The sequence below is a fragment of the Neolamprologus multifasciatus genome, chromosome 7, assembly GCF_963576455.1.
Source record: "Neolamprologus multifasciatus chromosome 7, fNeoMul1.2, whole genome shotgun sequence".
Taxonomy (NCBI): Eukaryota; Metazoa; Chordata; class Actinopteri; order Cichliformes; family Cichlidae; genus Neolamprologus; species Neolamprologus multifasciatus.
Window position 1 is genome coordinate 43286498 of NC_140445.1, and position 21325 is coordinate 43307822.

Below are 21325 nucleotides of genomic sequence, written 5' to 3' on the forward strand. Positions count from 1 at the left end.
TAATGAGCAAAGGTAGTCTGTGCTGACAGACAAACAAGAGTGAATGAGGCCTGCTGACAGATGTTCAGGTGTGACAGAAACTACCTGGCAAGGCAGAGACGAGCTCTTTGACCACCACTGAGGGTCCCCCCTCCATCGATGAGATACGTCTTGTCTTTCTCGGGTAGCAAAGCGAAGTCCTGGAGAGGAAAACAGGGAAAGAGTGGGTATAACACATTAGACCGGCACATAAATACCTTAACTTCCTTGTTTTTATCCTCTGGATTTTTCATTTTTATGTTCTGTTATCTTTACTCTTAACTCAAGATCTGTGGACCAAATTCAGCCCTTCTTAAATGTGAATCCAGTCCTTTTATTAGTTTAGGTTCTCAACAAATTTTGGCCTCCTAGATGCAGCTGTGGTCTGTAATGCAACACCACCAAACCAAAGAGACAAGTGCACAGTCACTGCACACACCTGCGAGCTTACAAGCTAACCAACACAGAACGGCACAGCAGGCAATTTCAAAAGGTGGAAGACTCAGAACTTCTTTACCAAACATCTCTTTGCAAGGTGATCTCTGTGTTCAAAGAACATCATCTGTGTTGTGATTTTGGAAAACTAGAAAATCAATTTTAACTTTTTATTCAAATGTCCTACCCAAAGTTTCGGTTGTAAATGTTAGGCCTACTACACAGGCTATATACAAGAACATAATGCAAAGATGTATTATTTACCTTTATTATTTTTGGCATTAGTAAAAATACCCATACTCACATTACTTGTCACAGGCTGTTACAAAAGTGTTACAAGAAATGAAAGCCTGTGAAAATGTTTCTGTCTGGCCATTGATGCCATCCACTCAGTTAAACTGTTCGACACCCTTGTTGTAAAGAGGGCAGAAAATGAAGTGGATGATCTTCTTCATAAAGAAGCTCATTGATTTCATGGAGCAGTGATGGCCTCATGCCTGCTCACTGAATGAATGGGCAACATAATGAAACATGTCCAAGAATAAAGAAACAAGAACAAATGCAGTCCTCAAAGTGATTATACCTCATTTTTAAAGTTATCCTGTCTATATGCTCACATTGGCATTTTCAAAAATCTAACTAAACAAAAGCACAAAGCATAGCTGGCACATGAACACTGTCACGTAGACATATGGCAGCTAGTGATTATGAAACAGTTACAGCAACAGGAATGAAGTGACAGCACAAGTTTATCATCATTCAAACTTCCTACCTTTTAAATAGCTTCCTCTGCCTGGATAGGAGTGTATAAAGGACCAAGTTAACAAATTGTTTAACAGCTTTGTAAAATAAAGCAGTTAAATAGTAACAACAATAACAAAACAAAACAAAAAAAACAACAATTAGAAAGAGAAGAAAGCCTCACCTTTGACTATCAAAAAACTCTTGTAGCTAAAAATGGCTTTACAGTGGGAAGAAATCACACATTTGACGCATGTCCTCAAATACAAAATAAAGGCAGAGTTTTTCTATTGTGTATCAGCTATGTCTGTGTTTTTGTAAACTGTCAGCGCCACGAGATGTGACTTCACAGTCAATAAATATGATGGTCCCACACACAGCATGGGCTTCTCGACTGATTTCAGTAAAAGTTGTAGTTTTTTATTTTATGTAGTTTATATTTTGCACATTGCATTAGCCAAGGCTAATGTGTCATGCTAAAAGTCTTACTGATCAGTTTAGCACAGCTTGAAATGACTTTTTCAGTGAAAGAAGGAATCAGTTTTCAGTGTCTGGAGCATCAGCCTTTGTGCATTTATTATTGTTCAGGGTCAGATCTGTCCTGCTGCTTCTGCACTGGTCCAAGACAGTTAATGTTTCCATATGGAGTAGTATAGGTATAGTATAGTATAGTAGTATATCAGGGTCTTATTTTATTAACTTCTAGCATTGCATTGAGACAACTTTCAGAAAAATGAAAGTTATTTTTGTGTGTTCTACTACCTGGTGTTCCTTCCAGCTGATGCCATGAATATATTCAACAAATCAGAAAGTAAAATCACACCAAACCTTTGAGTAATGTATGTTCAAAAACTGACACTTCTAAGTTGTGTGTGTGTGTGTGTGTGTGTGTGTGTGTGTGTGTGTGTGTGTGTGTGTGTGTGTGTGTGTGTGTGTTTTTAAATCTCACTGCCTCAGATCCAATGCTCGTCCATCCAGCTTGTTGTGAGCTGAAAGGCTTGTATTGCATCCCAGTGACATAATGTGAGATTTCCACAGCAACAGAGGAGACATTATTCTGCTGGAGGTCCGTCACTCAACACTGAGGCTTTATGAGAGAGTACATGTGTCAGAGTTAGAGACAAGCATAGAGTTTGCAAGTATGCAAGTATTTGTGTTTGTGGGACACATAATTGGTGTAAATGTGGACTGGTGAAATGTGAACCATCGCGATGCCCTGCAGTGGCTCCACACAGGCAGCTTAGCAGAGAGAATCAGATCACTGACTAAGAAAAGACTTCAAAAAAAAAAAAAAAAGCTGGCAAAGATTTCACTCTGCTGAAAACACTCTGATTTTTTTAGTATGTAGTCACATTTTCAATCCAGTAATGCTGCCATACTTTCAGTGACTCAGCTTGTGATCTGTTTACAGTAGGGTGAACAGATCTCAACATACTAAATGTGGACAAAAACACATAATTTTAATTTTAATTTAAAAATAAACAGTTATCAGAGTGTCATGTAGCATGCACGGGTGAAAGCTTATTTTTATATATTGGTGATTCAATACAATAAGGAAAAAAGAAATTTGTTCTTGGTCTCATGCAATTGTTTGTTTATACTCCCATATTCTTTTTTTGTATTTTTCTTAGCTTATCTCCTTCCTAATAAGAGTTTTGGGGGTTTAGCTTGGCTGCATGCATAGATTGGCACCATATCTAACAATTTTAATCCAGTGACGACACACATGTCACCTCACACCACACACTTCCCTCCCTGCGCGAAGCTGACAAATTACTCAAGCAAACCATTTTCTCAGAATATACTGCCGCTTCATTTTCAGTTCAGTTTTACTTCTATAGTGCCTTATTTTCTTTATACTGGTGTTTATGGTACTCTCCTTCACATTTGACAAAACAAGCTTGTGATTTCTGGGAATTTGTAACTTTCCCTGATGAGTTTGGCATTAGACAAGATAATCTTCTCCTGACTATGGTTAAAAAGCCTTCGCTTGATATACATTGTGTAAAAAACAGAGTTTAGACATGTGCATGTTCAGCAGAATCAGCCAAAAATCAGGGACATTGTCTTAAGATTTGGAAAAGGGGGACAAGTAATAAAAATGCTGTGCAGTCCCACATAAAGAGGGACATCTTGTCACCTGAGTTCATTGACAGTTTACTTCTTCTCCTCTGAGAACAGCAGTCTGGTCAGTTCTTGTTATTTACCAGTAAGAAGCTATCTTAGTGGTTAAAAAGTATCAAAATATCAAGACCCTGTCAAATTGTTGCTACATGCCAACAACTATTATCATCCATATTCCGAGAAAGCTCTGAATAGTATGCACCTCTGGTCAGCTTCCAGTGTGGCTGCCATTTTTAGGAAGTCCCATTCTGGCCACTTGTTTGCTTGTAATTTCACTATGAACTTCAAACATGTGGCAATAGCTGGATCTGCAGCTTGACGCAGAGGAGGTTTTAGTGCAAGAGTCCAAAGTTTTCAAGCCTGAAGGTGTAGTCACGTCAGGACTATCATGACAATATCCTCACTTTGCAAACGTTTGTCACTTGATTCACAGACAGACCCGTGCTTGTGTTGTGCCAAAGAGAAAACTGAATGTAAAAGTGAAACCGCTGACTTCTCAGTCCGTCAACATTTCCACTCAGCCATGGCCATGACCTCTGGGCGGTGGCCAAAAAAAATGAAACTCTCCCTTATGCTAATTCCAAACAAATAAATATTTTTAAAACAGAAATTTTCTGCTGTAATTAAAAAAAAAAAAAAACACATTCATTTGAGCAGGTTTTTGAAAATATCTTCATCCACATGAAAACAAGCACACATAAACACTGCAAATAAAGAAAAAAAGGAGCCAAAGCAACAGGTGGCAAAATAACCCTAACTACAAAAAATCCCAACCAATCAGAACACAAAGAACCACAACACAATGCGCCACCTGACATTAAGAGAGGAGATAAAGGTGCGCCCTTTTAATGCTCCAAGACAAAACCTTTGTTTTCCAGAATGGAGATTTTTTTTTTCTTTTCAGTGGCTACAAACATATTTCACGTGTCAAAACACAGAGGAAAAAGCTAAGTTTACCAAATTACCATAAACATGTGGGCATTCCATTTGATCTCTCCAGCCAGAATTTTTTTAAATCCCAGTTGGAATTTTTTACTGGAATGGCCTATAAAGGTGGATTTCCAACTCAGAAAGCCAGAGTAGTCCCACCAACTCTGATTTAATTATATATAATTATCCAAGATAGCAGTAGCACACGTAGCACTGGTAATTTGTACTGCCACAGCTGTGCATTTGTAACGAACTAAATAAGCCATTAGCAGAGCACTGGCCAGGCTCTACCCATGAACTTGCTGCTTTAAAAAAACAAAACAAAACTGAAAATCCGTCACTTGGGTGCACTTCTAATAATGCCTGAACTGCACATGTACTTTGTGGTTTTTTGCAATAAGTACCAGTATAAGTACTGTATTCTGCATGAACAGCTACAGCCACCATGACTGAACAAGACAAATATAATTCCATGTTTGCAAAACAAAAGACACAAAGAAAAGGCAGCGAAAGAGAATAAAAGGAATAAAGGTACCTCTTCCAGCTGGCAGGCCTGAATAACAGAATTGTAGCGGTATTCATCATAAGTCAGGCCAAACAGGATGTTGTCACGAATCGTCCCTGGCATAATCCAAGAAGTCTGGGGTGAGAAGGAAATGCGACCACTGTGTCTAATTTTACCCTCTGTTGGCACCAGTTCTCCCAGAATCATCATGAGCAGGGAACTCTGGAGGAAACAGGAGAGCATGGTCACACTATATTCTTCTTCATCTAACTGTGTTCTCAACTCAAGGAATATGGAGTGAGTCAGCATGTTTCTTTCATTGCTCAAGGGAAACTGGCATTTATTGCATGTAATTATTTATGAGCCAATATTGAGCTATTATGACAGTGAAGGTTGCAAATAAACTTGTCTTATTCATACAATTTGTTACATTATTGTTACATTATTCATTTACTATTGTTTCAAACGTGTGTTGCCAAGTTGCACAGTAGCTTCTTAAGGACAGATAGATTATGCACAAGAACACATCTAATATGGCTGAGGGGTGTTTCTTCCATCTCTTCTTTAATTTGCATTTATTGTCCATTAAATTAAAATTATTCACCAACATCAATATATTGACAAAAAGCTATATGTGTGCAGACAGACATATCGGTCAGACTCCAGTGACTCCCTAACCAGAATTTAATTTGATTGAAATCCTACCTTTCCTGAGCCAGTGGATCCAGCCACAGCGAGCATCTGGCCTTTGTCGAGGTGCAGGCTGATGTTTCTGAGCACAGGGGTGACATAGAGATTGGTGAAGAAGAGCCCGGGGTCACCGTTCAGGTGTCCATTTGCTTTGCTCTCCTGCTGGATCTTCTCAAACAACTCACCAATACGCTGTAAAGGAGTTCATAGGCAGTTACTAAACATGATATCTGTATGTGGCAAAACATTGTTTATCATTTACTTACTGCATATTAAGATTTCGTAAACAATTTAATACAAAAGAGTTCATTTTCTACACTTTAAGGTGACTTTCATAATCAAACATCTCCTTTTAATGTATTATAGTGAATCATGTGACACTTTCATTTACAAGACTGTGTACCTGCACGCGGCATGCATGTTTCTGTTTTTCATTTTGTTGATAAAACTGCTTGCTTCAAGGCTGAGTGACTGTGTCCATCATGCTGTGCTCTTAGGCAGTGACACTAGAATAAACTGCTGCTTTTAAGATTAGGCTTAAAACTTTCCTTTTTGCTAAAACATACAGTTAGGCTGGATCAGGTTACCCTGAATCCTCCCTTAGTTATGCTGCAGTAGGCATAGGCTGCTGAGGGACTCCCATGATGCATTGAGTTTTTCCTTTTCAGTCACCTTTTTCACTCACTATGTGTTAATAGACCTCTCTGCATTGAATCGCACTTGTTATTAAGCTCTGTCTCTCTTCCACAGCATGTCTTCTATCCTGTTTTCCTTCTCTCACCCCAACCGGTCGCAGCAGATGGCTCCGCCCCTCCCTGAGCCTGGTTCTGCCGGAGGTTTCTTCCTGTTAAAAGGGAGCTTTTCCTTCCCACTGTCGCCAAAGTTGCTCATAGGGCCTCATTTGATTGTTGGGTTTTTCTCTGTATGTATTATTGTAGGGTCTGCCTTACAATATAAACCGCCTTGAGGCGATTGTTGTTTTGATTTGGTGCTATATAAATAACATTGAATTGAATTACTGTGAGGAATTTGATTCTCCAAGGACAGAAGAAGACTCCCAGGGTCTCACAATGGCCTTATATCACCTCATCTGTCTCTACGTCTGTAAGGATTAATGGGCGACGCCCCTCACTGCTAGAAGAGGGGAACTCTGCTCGACTGACTGGCTCAATCATTGACCTCTGTGACATTTTATGGGTCACCGTACCTCTAATGCCAGTTTGCGCTCTGGTTATATAGGTTTGTCTGTGTGATTCTCATTCTAATGAGGTGATGTGCACCCTGCCAGCAGTAAAGAAAGGCAACACCCATTCCATTCAACTGCGAATGGCACATTCCAGGAAGAGGTGAAAGCCGGGGGAGAATCTGATTTGATCTCATCAAGAGTTCAGAGTTGTGTTTCCAGCAAAGTTTCCAGTATAGTGACAACACCTGGATAATTAATTAGGCAAAGTGACATGGGAAAAAACCCCAGCTTGATGTTCTTTTTCTCACGGTATTGCATGGTCAATGAATCACACCTGTTAGATTAAGTTTACTGTCTGAGCTTATAGATAAGATTATACTGCTGTCTCCCAGCGATGGTGAGGAATTAACTATTACACCTGGAATTACTGTAGGGGCTGTCAAAATTTGACTTCTTCAAACATGCGATTGTCCCGATCTTGTATTAACGCACAGATAAGAGTCAATGTATTACAGCTTGACTGATGATGTTTGGGACTAGTAGTGACTGTTGACATTTGAGTCAGATAATGATATATTTAGATTTACCCACCTCCTTCTAAACACACACACACACACACACACACACACAGAGCAATACATCACAAAAAGCAGAATACTGGACACTTGTACCGTATGAGTTAAACATATCAATTACATTTTATTTCTAAGCCAACTAAAAAACAGATCTTTGATGTTTCTGTCCAAAATTTCTTTATACTTATCATCTTACTTATACATTCAGCTCAACCAGCCTCCCAGAGCCAGTTTCTGCCAAAGATCTCTGTTAAAAAGGAATTCTTCTTCATTACTGTAACCAGCTGCTTTGCTCCCTAATTAAACTCAATGCATTACCCTTGCAATTAGAAAATGACTGTATATTGCTTTTGTGGGATGGTTCTAGGAGAAAGCCTTTTATGTCTGAGAAGAACACGACAGCACTGCTTTAGTTTGCAAAGTTGTGTTAAATAAACCATGAGATTGGAACAAAGTCCTTAGAACATACAGGACCAAAGTGGAGATATTTGGCCATAATGCTTTGTGCAATGCGTGGAGAAAACCAAAAATAGTATATAAGCACAAACATTCACAGAAAGTGTTAGCACAGGGGAAAAGGGGGGGGGGTTGATTTGGGTTTGGTTTGCAGCCATGAGACCGGAGCCCTCTTCTGTATACCGAAGTGTTGCAGAGTCAAATGTCAGAACAGTAGACCAGTCCAGGTAAAGCTCTGCGAAAACTGGGCCATGCAACAGCACAATGGTTCCAAGCATAGCAATAAATCTACAAAGGAATAGCTGAAACTCAAGGTGGCGCAATGACCCAAAGTCCAGACCTCAGTCCGATGCCTGAAATGTTATGCCTAGGCCAGAGTCCAAAATCTCAATGAATTGTGGCAATATTGTAAAAGAGGATAGGCCAAAATTTCCCCAGAATGATATAAACTGACCCATATAGACATATATTTTAGTACTTGGAGCTATTGTTGTTAACAGGACAATTTGGCAAACAGCAAACTGGTTTTTGCCCATTTTGTTTTTGATCTTCTTTTATTCCACCTTCTTTTTAAGGGTAAAGAATAACTGGTTTGTTGAACAGGAGTTTAACATGGCTTCACTCAACTCAAATACCCTCCACAGTCACCAGACCTCAGTGCAACAGAGCTGTGATCAAATCATGGATGTGCAACCAATAAATCTGCAACAACTGTGTGATGCTATCATGGACCAAAATCTCAGAGGAATGTTTTAAGAACTTTGTTGAATCTATGGCATATAGAAGTAAGGATGTTTTGAAGGGGAATCCAACTCTGTAAACATAATGGTGAAATGGCAGGTGAGCGCATGTCATAATATACAATTTATTTATATAACATGATGACAATGATGCCATAATCCAGATACTCCTGATTGTGTGTATTATGTGATCATTTTACAGTTAAATGTCTCACATCAGACATGTGTGTTGATTCTGCCTTTGCAGTAAGTAGCAGAAGCATTCACTTTCTTTTAGGCTCAACAAATGGACGTAAACAAACCTCATCCCAGGATGCGGACACATTGACCAACTCCAGTTCTGAGGTGGTGAGGTTATACTCCAGTCCACTGTATTCTTCCTTCATCAGGAAATCCTGAAGAGAAAAAAATACATTTAAATTATAAAATGCATTTAACTTATACAGAGTTTTTCTGTTATAGGCTTATAAAGACTGAAAAAGACTGGATTCATTATGCTGATGATTGTTAGCAAAGTTATAACAAGTGTAGGATCATTAAAAGCATTTGGATGACAAGCATCTATCTCACCACATCTCTCAACCTACCTCAATCTTGTGGAGTAGTGTCATTGTGTCGTACCACATCTGGAGGGAACCTGGAAACTGGCGGGTCAGTGTCATTCTTAACACCATGAAGTAGGAGGCTGTGGTGAAAATTCGACGCAGGATGATGCCTTTACTGAGTGCATATGGTATAATCGCTGAGAGGATAACAAAGATGGCAGAGAAGAAGTATGACGCGCTGTAGAAGTAACGGAGAGATCCAATCTTTCTCGTCAGTGTCATCTCATCCCTGCGGAGGAAAGTGAAAATGGAAGAAAGAACAAAGGGTTTTTCATCAAAAAAGGGAACTATACACAAAAATATATGTTCTAACCTAACTAACACATTAGATTACTAACAGTAGGATGCTCGAATTACTTTAGCAAATTTCATTATGGTAAAAAAACAACTGACAAAGTGTTACAGTTAGCTTCAAATGGCACAATTTAACCTTGTTTTCTCAATAATAAAAAAGCTGTAGTGAGAGTCATTCTCTGTGTGTGACAGGATGTGTTTTATATGTGGTGGTGTCTTACTGCCTGATGTTCTTGATGATATTTTCCATCACTTCCTCCCAACCATACGCCTTCACAGAGTGAATGTTCTCTATAATCTCTGTGGTGAGAGCTAGGCGGCGGCTAGTCATAGGTGCTCTGTTCGCCCTGTTCAAAGGAGAAAGTTTTACCAGAACACCAAAACAATTTTATAGCAAGGAGCATCAGAGGATCCACCTATGCATGCATGAACATTCTAAAGTTTCTGTTTATATATGGACCTGTGCCATTTTTGTTGTTTCTGGGCCGTGTTAGTGTTCACATTTGGAAAACTACTGAGGTTATAAAAGTTTTATTCACTGCTAACCAGCTCTAAACAGCTACTCAATTCTCATTTCCCTCATTCTCCCTACTGGCAGTCTCCCTAGGCAGGCTACTGTTATGGCTTTAAGAGAATATCCAACTCCACTGTCTTGGACCACAACTAGTGAGGGTAGTTCTTGTTCTGAGAACCAAAGCGAGCTGGAGAGCCACTCAAACCAGAGCATTCAACAACTGAAGAACTGATTCATGCATTGCTATTTTGAGCTTACCAAGTCTGTGGAACATAACACAGACTACAGTCACCAGCTACAGTCCAATTTGATGGAATTGAAGTTCATTTGTAGGATGAGACTCTTTAAAGCGGGAGCTGATTAAGATTCCATCGATCCAATTTGTTCCACTTACTAAATTCAGGGTGGCTGGAGTGAGAGGCAGGGTATATCTTGGACTGTAGGAGGAAGCCCCACTACATGGGAGAGAACCCACACAGACGTGGGGCGGAAATGCCAGATTTTACCCCAGGACCTTTTTACCTTAAGCTGTCAGGCAACAATGCTACCCACAGCACCACTGTGTTGCCCACTGATTAATATTACTGCAGTACTTGTTACAAACTACCAGAGATAAAATATCTGGAGAGTAGAGTGGCTGTAGTTCAGGAGGTAGAGCAGGTCATCTATTAATCGAAGGGATGCTAGTCTGATCCTCGCCTTGGGCAAGATACCAACCCCACGCTGCTCTCTGATGCAGCCATCAGAGTATACATGTGTGCTAATGTTAGACAGATAGCACTTAGGTAGAGCAAATGCTAATGTGAATGAGGCAAGTTATGTAAAGTGCTATGAGTACTCAGAGTAGAAAAGCACTTTATAAGAACCAGTCCATTTACCATAAATTGAACTGTGACTTGTTCAAGAAAGCTAGCATGCCTGCTTTTGTGGCACACAGCTCTACTGCTACAAAGTGAAACTAATATTTTTAATATTTAGAGAGAAAAACACACATAGCAAGACAGAAGACACAAACACAAGTGTATATTGATATGTAATAGTGTAGATGTCCAATACTAAAAGTGTGTCTGGTTGTGCTTTACTACCGATGAGGTGCCATCTTGGTGGAGAGCCAGGCCTGGACGATGCCCATCAGAGTCAGTGCTGCAAGGCCACAGAAGCCGTTCACCTCAATCAGCTCCCAGACCAGACCCACACACAATATACACTGCAGAGGGGTGATCCATATAAAATGTGCCAGACCCAAACTCTGTACACACAAAGTACACAGAAATTAAATTAGTGTACATGTAAGATGACAATGTGACGATACAAAAGGGCTATTTTACAATTGATCAGTGCGCGCGCGTGTGTGTGTTTACCAGACAATCATTGCTTTAAAAAAATGGTATCTGACAGGTTAACTGAGGGCTATAACTAGGATCAACATAATGGGTGGCTGTAGCTCAGGTGGCAGAGCAGGTCAGCCACTAATCAGAAGGTCGGTGGTTCGAAGGTCGAAGGTCGCTGCCTCCTGGCTGCATGCCAAATATCGGGCAAGATACTAACCCCATGTTCGCCTACTGGTGGTGGTCAGAGGGCCCGGTGGCGCTGTCAGTGCGCCCCAGAGCAGCTGTAGCTACAATGTAGCTTGCCGTCACCAGTGTGTGAATGTGTGTGTGAATGGGTGAATGACTGAATGTAGTGTAAAGCACTTTGGGGTCCTTAGGGACTGAGTAAAGCGCTGCAGGCAGGCCATAATAACAGAAAGCTAGCAAAAACAGAAACAGTGTTTTTGTATATCTTGGTACAAAGAGGAAAGTTGACCACACTACGGGACAATAAAGCATATCGCTTAATGTTATGAAATAGTATTTGAGAAAGAGGTCCAATGAAAATTACATAAATAAAGGTTCAATCAGTACACATGCACAATCAATATTACATTGTGATATATATTCTTTTAGATGGTTCCCTGGAAAGACTTTATTACACATTATTAATAATTTATGACTGAATTGAATCCAAGCTGACTGAAGGAGTGAATACACAGTTCTCAATAAACACTGCGGATATGGAATAACTAGTCAATTTTCATAAGTGACTTTGCCAACTTCAGGCACTTTCATATTGGAAATACTCAGAGTGGTTTTAGTGAAGGAGCTTCCTAAATACTGTGTGCAGGAGGCAACACAAATGAAGGCACTGGAATACTGGCGGTGTAATTCACGCATCAGTGCAATCCAAAATCACACAGGGAACTGGTAGGTTCAAGACCACCTGATGTCCGATCCTTCTGATGGGACCGGATTCTCACATGTAAGGCAAGTCCTAAAAACATTGAATCCATCTAATCTATTAATCTCAGCTCTCACTTTAGCTGGGTCCCTTTCATCCACTCAGCTGCAACTTTCCTCTTGTTATTCCACACTCATGTAAGAACTACTACACAAGATACCACTGTACCACCTTTACACAAGCCACATTTGAGCCAGGTGATAATTGTTCCAACGCAGGTTGCATAGTGTTTCCACATTCAACACCTCAGTGAGAGCCAAGACAAACATGCATACATAATCACGAGTTTCCAACACTGATGCGCAGGTAATACTTGCTTATGTACTAACACTACATTGTATATGGTAATGCACTGTTCTTTTGTCCTCTGTATGGATAACACAGTTAGTGTTGCCTAATAAAACACATTCACTGAAGTCAGTGACAATGTGAATTCTTGTTCCCCTTATCCTGGCAGAGACAACTCCTCCCATCTCCTTCTGAATGGAAAACTACTGTATTATTTCTATGAATAATCTCACATTTCATTCACTTTTCAACAGAGTTGTATTAACTTGAAATGTTCATGCCCCACTGCTTTCTAGCGCATTTTTTTTTTTTTAAATTTGTGTGAGGATGTATTAATTAAAACACTATCTTCTTCTTTCAGGTCCTCCCTTCAGAGAACACCACAGCAGATCATCTGCCTCCTGCCTCCATCTCACCCTATCGCTCTTCTGTCAACCCTCTGCATGTTCTCCTTCACTACATCCATGAAGCTTCTCTAAGGTATTCCTCCTTTTCACCAGCCAGGCTGCTCCATTATGAGCATTCTTTGTCCAATATATCCACCATCCCCCATCTGCACACTAACTCTAACTTTGTCTCCAACATGCTTAACGTGAGCTGTCCCTCTGATATAATCACTTACCTGTTACCTGGTCATCCTGGTCTCTCCCAGTGATAATCCAGTTTTGCCTCCTGTTATTTTGTTTCGTTTTGTTAGTGCTATCCTCTCCAAACCATACATCATAGCAGGTCTCACTACCATCTTGTAAACCTTACCTTTCACTCTTGCTGCTATCCTGGTATCACACATCACCCTTGACACTCATCTCCATCTACTCCACCCTCCCTGCACCCTCTTCTTCATCTCTCTTGTGCAATGTTCACTGTTTTAGATGGCTGACCCCAGGTATTTAAACTCATATACCTTCGCTACCTCTGCTCCTTACAGCTTCACAGTTTCACCTGTCTTCTTGTCATTCACACACATGTATTCTGTCTTGCTTCAACTGAATTCCATTCCTCTTCTCTCTAGAGCATACCTTCACCTCTCCAGGCTCTTTTCCACCTGTTCCCTACTCTCACTACAGATAACAATGTCAACTGCAAACATCATAATCCATAGACACTCAGTTGTGACTTCATCTGTCATCTCGCCACCACCTCTGAAGCAAGAAGGGGATCCGGCATGATTACAAATATAATCCTACCTCCACTTTGAACCTATCTGTAACTCCTACCGCACATCTCATCACTATCACAATTTTAGCACCAACTTCACAAACCTTTCTGCCTCTCTGGTCTTCCTCATGCAGGACCACAGCCCCTCCTTTTTTGGCACCCTACCATATGCTTTGTCTAAATCTACAAAGACACGGTGCACCTCTTTCTCCAATCATCAAGACTCTCAAAGCAAACACCCCTGTAATCTATCTTTAACAACTCTTTCTCTTATCTTCATTATATGTCTTATCAGCCTTATCTCTCTATAGTTGTTACAGCTCAACACATAACCCTTGTTCTTCAGTACCAGTACATCCCATTCCTTAGGCATCCTCTCATTCCAAGATTGTGTTAAACAGTCCAATGCCGTCTCTAATGGAGACCACCTCCACAGGCATGTCATCTGAACCTTTTCACTCATGTCTTTACAGTTTTACATTTCACCCTCACTAATCATCTGCACTTCCTGAATCACTAACTGTCCTCCATCTGTCTTTCTCTCTCATTTTCTTTATTCATCAGCTTCTCACAGTGCTCCTTCCATCTACTCAGCACACTTTCTTCACTTGTTAGTACATTTATATTTCTATTCTTAATCATTCTATCCTGCTGCACATCCTCAATCACTGTCGATCACTCCCATCTTTCACTTTTTGCTGTATGCCAAGCCCCCCAGTACTCCTGACTACTTTCTTCATCTCCCTAACTATCCCACTTTTTTCTTTGCTAGTATCTTCCTTTGAATAATTTCCTGCACTTTCTTATTCTAGACACCAAAGACCCTTTTGGCAGTTTCTCCCAGCACTACAGCTGTACACTTCTTTCTACATTTCACTTCTTCACTTTCTTCTTTCTTCATTTCGCCATGTAATTCTTGCCGGTGCCTCTCTCTTTTCAATTTCCAAAGTCATTGTACAGCAGGGGTGTCCAACTCCAGTCCTGCAGCTTTTAGATGCATCCTTGTTCCTGACACACCTGAATCAAATGGATGGCTTGTTATCAGGCCTTTGCCAAACTTGATACCATGTTGAAGAGGTAATCCAATCATTTGATTCAGCTGTGTTGGAGTAGGGTTGCATGTGAAAGCTGCAGGACAGTAGCTCTCGAGGACTGGAGTTGGACACCCCTGTTCTACAGACTACTATCACCTTTCAGTCCGCTTTCTTTTTTGGATTACACCTTCTACATCGAATATAGTCCACCTATTTGTTACCCTACCCTCGTCCTTGAAGTACATGTTCACTTGTTCCCTCAGGACCTTCTTGCTGTGAGGCAATAATGCTAACCACTGCGGCACAATCTTCGCAGGAGTTCTTCCTTCAAGATCCATTTCACATCTTATCTACACCATAGCAGAACATTTTGAATCCACCTCCATTCCTCCTGCCTTTGCTTCCCTTCCACCTGGTCTCCTGCATACCTTCCAGTTACAGTGCATGTTTAGAGTCCCTACTCCCACCTCCACACTTCTACCTTTCCTTCTCTTTTGCTGTCTCCTAACACAGCTTCATTAATTCCTCCTCCTTTGTCTTCAGCCAATAGTAGCACAGTTTCCACTAGAAACCTATTTGCTATCAGCATCGGAGGCAGTTGTTGTAAACCCGTGACCCAGCTGATCTGGTAAATTTTTCTGAAATGTGTGGGGTTTTTTATATTGTTGTTTTCCAACCTAAAGCCCTGTGTATTATTTCTTAAGAAAGTCAATAATAATGATAATAATAGAATTTCGTAACAAAGTACAACTTCTGGCTGATTCTGACAAACAATCAGCTTTTGCCCTTGAAAAAAAGGTCCAAGGTTTCTCACCTCATCCAGCTTGTTGAGATTTGCAGACATCAAACTAACAAGCTGACCAGTGCTTATCTTATCCAAGACTCTGCTGGACAGCTTCAGGGTCTGAAAATGTCAAAGGTCAGAGGTCAGCTGGAACACAAAAAGAGAAAGCGAGTAAAAAGTGGAAGTCTGTGACACACGGCCATGCTTTGACACCCGGCTGACATGCCCCTCACAGCAACCTGTGGACAGTCAAGTAAGTGCCTCTCTGGGAAAGCTCAGTCATACATGACAAACAAGGTGGAAGCGTTTAGCTGATTTGGAGAAGCTGGTCTTCAAAATATTACTAGGAAAACATAAAATCTAAGAAATGCAAAGGCCTTATCGGATGGGTTGCTTTGTTCTGATAGCAAATTGTTACAGCAGTGACTAAAAGTAACAAGTATTCAATTCGGGTGTTATCAGCAGCTCAGTGCTACTGGCTGCAAGGAAGAATTTACACTTGCAGTACACAACACTTCAGGAACAAACACTATACGTTTTACTCTAGTTACAAATGAAAAATGGATTGAAATTTTTGAAATCTTAATATTATTGTTCAAGGTTAAAAATACAGTTTAGAAATAGTTAAAAAGTTTATAAAGGTTGGAAAATAGTTTCTAATCATAGATAATGTTCTTCCCTTACCTTCTTGTAAATAAGGCTAAAAAGTGCGATGCGGATCTGCATGCCAAGGTGATGCAGGCCAAAGATGGCAGGCTGCAACAGAAGGAAGCGGGCAGTGAAGAGGAGGCAAAGGCCCAGGGACAGGTAGAGTCCCTGACTTCTCTCTGGAGCATGGAACGGGTCAAAGGAAGCAATGATGCGACCTGAAATCTGAGGTTGCACCGTCTTGGAAGCCTCCTGCACAAAAACCATGGGACAATAGAAAGAAAACAATAACACCTCCTCGAGGCAAAGCAAATGTATTTGGCACAATAGTGCATTGAGCTCATGATTCTTGCTAAAGCTGCTGGAGAGGACAGTAAATGATGAAAATGAATAACCAATGGTTTTGTAGTTGTAGTTAGTTCATCCCTAGAGAATCAGCTTTCCTCGTGCCCTTGGAAGATTGTTAAGTATATTTTAACACCCCTGTTACAGGTATGGTAAGTTTATGAGCAATATACTCCTAAGTACATTTTAATAATGAGGACTTCTTTGTTTTTCTGGTATGAATGTGGGAATAAATAAATGCAAATACAAAGAAAAATTGATCAGTTTCAGTATCAACTACTATTTCAAATATGGGTATTTTAGGCAAGTGCATATTCCAATAATTTTTAATGTTGAGAACATGACATAAAGTAAAAAAACAAACAAACAAACACTAAAACTAAAAGAAAATGTCACCTTAGAAAAAAAAGAAAATACGGTTACATAATAACAAATTCACGTCTGGATCTGGAATCAGCCAGGATCATTAGCCAAGATTCCAAGCATATCCAGATAAACATTTTTCTGCCAAAAATCTAATAGCCTTAAACGACCAGAAAACTATGCTGGCTTCCACTTCAATGTGTTTTCGGAGCCTCTCTGTTTACCTAGTGTCTCCTCAAAATCCACCAGGCATTCTTACCATCTTGACAACCAGCAACAACTGCACTAACTTACACAATGGCTGCTGTCTGGAGCTTCCCATAAGCCTGGGACAGTGAGCTGGTTTGTGACACCATGGTGTGACATGCTTGTGATGTTTGTGCGTCATTGCACAATAGCTTTATTGCGGTGTGCCAGCAGGACACCATAGTTAACAGGTACCCCATACACATGCAGGTACAGCATTAATGAACTGCTACATAATTGCTGCTAGGCATGCAGTCGAGCCAGGTCGAGCATGCAGTAGGTGTAACACAATAATTACATTACTGAACATTTACCTGCTATTTTCACATGGGTGTAATTAAACAGGATGGATAAAGACTGTTTAATGTTCAGTCTAACTGGGTTGCATTCTCACACACAACTCTACTTGGTCATATAGAGAAATGGTTATTTATGTCCTGACTTAAAGACTCTAGCTGAGCGTTATAGTCATCACCATATTGGTGCTTTGAAAGCACAATCAATGGGTGGATGTGACCAAGGGGCAATGTGTGCTCATATGGCAATGTTAGTTCTTGCTTTATCGTCCTTTGTGACTCTACGTGCGGCTATAACTGAATTTCATATGGTACTCAATAGCACTTGAAACTAGTGATTGAGACCACAAAATTGTCAGGAAAGAGTTAACTGAAGTCAAAAATCAAATGAGCACTAGGGGTTCTTTTTCCATCTACTTAATTATACTCTGATGTCTTTCATAACTAATGTAGCTGCCCCCTCCTCGTCCTACCATAATGATGTTCGACTGAGCTGTGTAACAATAATTATTTTTGCATTTGAACATGAAATTTTGAAGTCAAAGTTTAAAGAATTAATTTTGTTCATGTTAATGGGTACATTTGCTAAAAAGACAGGTTAATAACACCTTCTAACCTCCAGCCTTTATCATATTTAAAAACTCAGAAAGACAGGTGAAGGTTTTACATCCCAATCCATCCATCCATCTTCTTCCGCTTTATCCGGGGTTGCGGGGGCAGCAGCCTAAGCAGAGAAGCCCAAACCTCCCTCTCCCCAGCCACCTCCTCTAGCTTATCCGGGGGAACACCAAGGCGTTCCCAGGCCAGCCGAGAAATATAATCTCTCCAGCATGTGCTGGGTCTGCAACCAGTCCGGGCCTCCTACCAGTGGGACATGCCTGGAACACCTCACTCAGGAGGCGCCCAGGAGGCATCCTTGTCAGATGCCCGAACCACCTCGACTGGCTCCTTTCAATGTGGAGGAGCAACGGCTCTACTCTGAGCGCCTCCCGGATGGTCAAACTTCTCACCCTATCTCTAAGGGAGAGGCCAGCCACCCTTCGGAGGAAGCTCATTTCCGCCTCTTGTATCCGCGATCTCGTTCTTTCGGTCACTACCCACAGCTCGTGGCCATAGGTGAGGGTAGGGACGTAGATCGACCGGTAAATTGAGAGCTTCGCTTTTACGCTCAGCTCTCTCTTCCCAATACGTGCTTTCAAATATTCTTTTAGAAACCAGAGATCATGTGACCAGGACTTTATTTGCTTTCTGCAGTAAGTGTTTAAAAAAATCAAAATTTGAATCTGGTTTATGTACAAGATAAAACCAACATGATCAAGTTATAATAATGATGGGTTTGAATCTGCAAGCAGGACTGAGGATCACAATTCCCAGTTAGAGATGCTGGATGTGCTTCCTGCAGGACAGACTGAAATACTCACCCCAAGGTAGAGGAGGACACCAAAGCAGGCGAAAGGCCAAAAGAAGCAGCGGGCCAGTGCTCTCAGCAGCTTTGGCTTTCTCTTGGCTGTGGCTGACACCACCTCCCTGTCCCATTCTCTGTAGGGAGGAAAGAGTTATATTGTAACACAGTTAAAATGCAGTGAAGAAGGCAGAATGGGAGAAACACACAACACCAGACAAATGCCAGAAGGGTTTGGCTCTGGCTCTTCTATCTGTCTGCTACTACTTTGGCTGTGTACCAGCTTTTCTGAGTTTAATGGTCTGTTCCACAACTTCAGCTGGTGATTAATTCACAGAATAAAAACCTGTTGCCATTTATTTATGAATATAATTTTTGTGAATGAATTTTGTACCTTTTAGATGTTGGGAATTTGAGTCTAGTTTTCTAGGACTTTCTACAAGTATTGTTAGGAATTACTTAGTGTAACTTTGTTATAACTCTATTAATTTCCCACAACTGTCTTGGCAGGCAAGTACAGCTTTAGAGAGTAGCTGCATTGTTCTGTGAGGGGAAATTTATAACTGCGGTGATGTGGCCAACCAGCAGCAGTAAGTGATGGAAGAAATGGAGAAGAGAAAAGACGGGCAAAGAAGTAGAAGTACGGGGGGGGCGGGGGGGGGGGGGGGGGGGGGGACAATTGAGGAAGAAAGTGATTACAAAAAACATAAGAGGATTGAAGATTTACCTTTCATATTGAATTAGTCTCAATTTGTACAGGGAGAGATCCTTGCATTTTCAATTTTAGTGAGTCATGCAAAATGTCTAGGTGGCCATGTGTTACCTATTGACTGCCAAGCAGAGATATACAACTCTGGGCCACAAACAGGAAAACTGTGGGGGTAGGGGTGGAAGGGATGGGGATATCCCAGCTGTCATAAGGTGAAATTCACCGTACACCCTGTACAGATCACCAGTCTATCACAGGATTAACCTGTAATATTCCTGCAGGCATAGGGAGCATGTGCAAACTCTGCAGATACAGTAGTGAATCAAAAGTGCTAACCACTGTACTGTTGTGTACAGACAATATGGATAAGATAGACGTGACAAGATTTTGAAACTGAAAGCTTCCTAGCTTCTGTTTGATGTCTGCTTGCAGTCTGAGTACTACTGAATAATCAAGGTTCTGCAGGCTTTGGTTTCATGTAGGTAAATGCTCCATATGGAGTGTAAAAGAAGAGCTTCATTTGCCACAATGTATTCTTAAAATCAAAATCTAAAATTTTACTAGCTTGTTTCTAATGTATACATATATACCAAACAGAAAGTCTTGGTTCAGATGGTTTCAATAAAAGCTTCAAAATATTGTCTGTTGTCTGCAGAGGCCAAGTCATTATAGATTACGGGTTTCTAGATTTGCTTTGGTAGCAATCTTCTTACCTAGTATGTTATTTATTTACTGCAACATAGATATATCTAAAATAAAAACATCACTATGTTTATGATATCAACATTTAAAATGATTAAAATGTAATTAAAAATGCAGATTCACATGCGTGTATGTGTTGTCTTTACCAGACTTCATTCCAGCTCCTGCTAGAAAATAACTGTCATGCCAAGAAAGCTCAAAGACTTGAGTTGAATTGGGGGTGATAAAAGAGGCTGACGGCACACAGCATGCTTTAATGGAAGGTAAAGTTCACGTTCCCAGAAGTCCTCACTGTTTGCCTGATCAGAATAATGAAAGCAAAATCACCCACCACTGCTCATTTATCACCCTGGTGGGACTGGGCCCTTTCTAAAGGTCGACTTTATAAAACCCGTGTACACTGACCAGCCTTTTGGCCACATTTAGTGTGACGACAGCCCCACAAAGAGGCAAGACTACGTGGAACACTGCTGTGGTTGTTAGGCAAGGTTTAAAAAACTATAAGAGTATTTAACTTTTGGGAAATGACTTGTCAAAGATGTGCCACCAGCTTATATCTGCAAGAACGGGAAAAGATTAAAAAGGGATCAAAGGAAGAAAGTAACAAAATAACAAAAACGAAAAATTCAGAAAGACCTTGTGCTGCTAGCATTGGGCTTAACAGGATACATTTAAATTAATTTATTATAAGAAATTTAATCATTATCCAACTTTTTATTGAACAAAATGAATGTAAGACAAAGAGAGAAACAGACAAAGAGAGAAACAGAAATAAACCAGAGGGAGAGTGCAAGACAGATGCAAAAAAAGAGGGTCACGTCTGTCCATCATCTTTGGTCTGGCTGTTTGTTTGGCACACACAGGTTTGCTTTATGTCAAGCCTTGTTTAAATGCCAGCCCTTATTGTGAAAAAAGAAAGGACTCATACTCTGCTACTGTAAACATGAGTAAAGAACATGCGTGAAAAACATCAAAGCCACATATTTCTAGGTTTCAGAATGTCTACAAGTTCCACTTACCTGGATTTTGTTACTGTGCATACTACCTACATCAATGTAGGTAATCAGCACATACCTAGACATTTTCTCTACATGTTTTAATAAAGTCTGGATGAAGTTCAGTTAATGATTTTATTAATTTCAGAGAATACCTTACAACCAGTTCCCCAAAAACAGGCTTCAACTCAGTGAGTTTAAAGGGGAGATCATCATTAATTTTGTTATTACTAATCTTGTAAGGAAAGACTAAAAAAAAATTAAG

At 40.5% G+C, this 21325-nt stretch overlaps 1 protein-coding gene across 1 annotated transcript in view; it reads right to left on the reverse strand.

Annotated features, from left to right (window-relative positions):
- The window catches only part of cftr (CF transmembrane conductance regulator), a 46531-nt gene that overhangs the window by 23783 nt on the left and 1423 nt on the right, over positions 1 to 21325 (reverse strand). The window contains exons 3-12 of the mRNA XM_085167362.1: positions 18674 to 18791; positions 16039 to 16254; positions 15385 to 15474; positions 10899 to 11062; positions 9521 to 9646; positions 8988 to 9234; positions 8703 to 8795; positions 5459 to 5635; positions 4784 to 4975; positions 85 to 179 (exon numbers count right to left, since the gene is read on the reverse strand). Coding sequence (XP_085023488.1) covers positions 85 to 179; positions 4784 to 4975; positions 5459 to 5635; positions 8703 to 8795; positions 8988 to 9234; positions 9521 to 9646; positions 10899 to 11062; positions 15385 to 15474; positions 16039 to 16254; positions 18674 to 18791 — 1518 coding nt within the window. The remainder of the gene's footprint in view (positions 1 to 84; positions 180 to 4783; positions 4976 to 5458; positions 5636 to 8702; positions 8796 to 8987; positions 9235 to 9520; positions 9647 to 10898; positions 11063 to 15384; positions 15475 to 16038; positions 16255 to 18673; positions 18792 to 21325) is intronic.